General features: G+C 36.2%; 1 protein-coding gene across 1 annotated transcript in view; it reads right to left on the bottom strand.

Moving 5' to 3' along the window:
- The window catches only part of EXOC4 (exocyst complex component 4), a 1,030,122-nt gene that overhangs the window by 749,469 nt on the left and 277,435 nt on the right, over positions 1–3,218 (bottom strand). Inside the window, exon 6 of the mRNA XM_012650605.1 lies at positions 215–275. Within this exon, the coding sequence (XP_012506059.1) occupies positions 215–275 (61 nt within the window). The remainder of the gene's footprint in view (positions 1–214; positions 276–3,218) is intronic.

The following is a 3,218-nucleotide window of genomic DNA, read 5'->3' as shown; positions in this document are numbered from 1 at the left end:
GCTTTGCTCTACGATAAAGACCTCGATCACTAAATCCAGGCTTCTGTTAATACTAACTCTCTAAACTTTTGGAATATTTCCTTTCACTTCAATGAGTGTGACCACCACATTTTTCATCCTAACTACCTGTTAGGATGCTCTTGCTCTTGCTCTCTTCCATTTTTCATTATTTCTACATTTCATATGATTCCTGAATCTCCCTCTTACATCCTACTTTCTCCAGAGCTCCAGTGACGCACTGCCATTGCCTACGAGAGCATCTGGGTTTTCATATCCTTAGCACAATTAACAGGTGAAAACAGTACAGCAGATTTTTAGGAAGTGCTGAAACACGGGTCCAACGAACTCAACCTGACCAAGCAAGGTCTTTACTACCCCTCTCTTCAAAGGGAGGAAAGGAGGAGAAAGAAAGGAGGGCTCCTTAGTTCCTCTCTCTTTGTGTCAATGCCATTATCATTTTTCTGATCACCCAGGATCAAAATTTGTAGTTAGCTGTGACCCTTTTCAGTCTTGTTCTCCAAATCACCTGCCAAATCCTATAAATTTTATATGACACATTTCACATGCATTCCCTCTTCTAAATATCTTAATTCCCACACTCCATCTTTCTAAATCAGATCCTTATTATATTTGACATAGCTTATTAAAACAGTCTCCTAAGTGGTCATCCTGCCTCACACTCATGACATTCTATCCCACAACCTGCTATCAGATTAAGCTCAATGTTATCATTCCTCTAATCAAGTCTTTCAATGGCTTTCTCCCTGACTTCAAAATAAACTTCTATCTCCTCACTATTATTTAGCACCTTTCACAGCACAGCCCTGGATCAACCTCTGTAGGGTTAGCTCCTATTAGTTTTTTTGTTTTTTTTTTGTATCACTACCAGTTGATTAAATTATTTTCTGTTTCCTAAATAACTTCCAAAGGTTTTTGTCATGTCTGAATTTATCTTTTTTTTTTTGTTGTTCTGCCAGTAACTACCTCTTCCATGTATCAAGCATGGGGAATAAGATGAAGAAAGTGAATCTAAATAGACCTTATTTTTGTTTCATTCAGATGTTACTGATTAGAATCCACTTGCATGGAGAAGATGCCAACTTTGTACATAAGGAAACAGGTAGACGCTATAGCTTTGAAGTTTTATCTTCTCCTGGGGGTGTTATCTCTACCTTCTTCTTTTCAAAGTTCTTCTTGTAGTGGTCTTTTTATGTCACTTCTCCTTGGTCTTATGATGATAACTAGCTGCCTCTATCTTCCTGTTATACATAAATGTGTAATACGCAGGTGGATAAAATAAATCATTCTTACCCTCTTTTTGAGCTGGAGGTCAATATACCACCAGTAGGCTGACACCCAAATTGAGGCTATTAGGTAATCAGTGAGCATTTCTCCAAAAGATGCTGGCTTTTTTCCTTTTTTTCACATCCTTGCCATAGTCACTTCAGATCAATGCCAGACATGAATAATTCATATTCTCACAAGGCAAAAAATGGCACATATGAAAATTGTAATAAACACTTCTGATTGATCTGGCTCATATTTACCATATATATGTATTTGTTCATCTTTATACATACACATGTGAATATACTGAGAGAGTAAACATGAATGAGCATACTGTGCAAACAAGCCATGATTCCTGCCTTCTGGGAGATTAGCATCTATCTTACTGTCGACTATGGCATCTCACTCTCATTAAAACCCATAAAGCAGTTGGCATCACTCAAGGATTTTATCTTGTAGTGATTTGCCTTCTCTGCTGCCTCTCAGTTCAGGCCATGCCTTTTCTTTGTATCTCTGTCAGCATCTAGCACAGTGTCTTAAACAAAGGAGGTGCTCTCTAGTAGGTTACCTAAGTTGAAAGTAAGATGCTCTAAAGGGCAGCTACTTATTGATGTTTCACATTCACAGATAAGGTCCTTGGAGTATCACTACAACACCCATGGTGAAACTTCAGGCTTTCTTAGGTACATTAATTTACTCACATCCCAGGAATACCATTTATTACATTTCTGCTCCAATGAGATAAGTGCTACCCTAATGACCTGAAAGAGTTAATGCATCTTGGAAAAGATCCAAATTACTCTCTGGAGACAGTTTATTCAATTAAGTGGCTAAGACTCAGCATTTTCAATTAGCAGTACAGTTACTAAAGACTCTTTCATATTGGTTATCTGTAATATGTGATATTGACACACTTATAAAAATAGCATTTCCTTATAGTTCATTCAAAATGGAATCTTTAGGGATAACAAATGCAAATTAAAATTTATTTTGTACCTACTGAGTGCCAGGAGCTGTGTTAAGTACCTTCCCATTGGGATTTAAGGGGAATGCTGTGAAGACTGGGAGATAATGGGGTTGGAGGCACTGAGGATGTGAGGTACCAGTACATAGAGATAAATAAAGTGGTTCCTTTCTTTAAGGAGTCTACAAAGAACAACCCAACTGAGTTCATTTAAGGCTCTTCAGGATCTGATTAAATTCAGTAAGGTATTCATTGTCCTGAATAAATGCATATTATCCCCGTCTAGAAAAACCTTCTCACATACCTAAATCCTGCCTTCCTTCAAGGACCAGTTCAGCTCCTACTCCAAGCACAAAACCTTCTCTGATTAATCTGTCTTTAAAATCCTAGAAGACTCACAAATGATCACATGGATTTGGAAATTAATCATATAGTGCTGTATATTTAACTTTTCCTGTATTTATCTCTTAACCTCCCAATGTGACTTGAGGAGAAAGCACTTTGTCTAATACCACCCTATGCTAATCACAAATTCATGTCAAACTGAAATACCTTATTAAAATCCTTTATAACTGAAGGAATAACTTAATATCATTCATTTTTTGATTTGTCAATTCTTGCATCTATAAGAAAGATTTTGTCTACAACATAAGCAAAATTCTTCCATCTGAGGGTGATCATATGTATAAATTCCTTGAGCAAGACACTAAATTGATGAAAAATAACTGTCGACAGCTTGGTTAAACAAAAAGGTAATCCTATTTTATCAGTTTTGTTGCCAGAAAAATAATTTCCAGATCGACAAGAGGTCTGTAATTATTATGATTATTATACACTATTTCTACTAAAATGTTATATGATAATTCAAAACATGGGATTAAACTATTTCATTTATCTACTATACTTGAGGTTAGTCTATAATTTAAAAGGTTAATCACATGAACTGTGCTGCTGGTTTAAGTAAGTT

The sequence above is a fragment of the Propithecus coquereli genome, unplaced genomic scaffold (genome assembly GCF_000956105.1).
Source record: "Propithecus coquereli isolate 6110/MARCELLA unplaced genomic scaffold, Pcoq_1.0 Scaffold335, whole genome shotgun sequence".
Lineage (NCBI taxonomy): Eukaryota > Metazoa > Chordata > Mammalia > Primates > Indriidae > Propithecus > Propithecus coquereli.
Note: the sequence above shows the minus strand (reverse complement) of the source record. Positions and strands in the feature narration are given on the sequence as shown.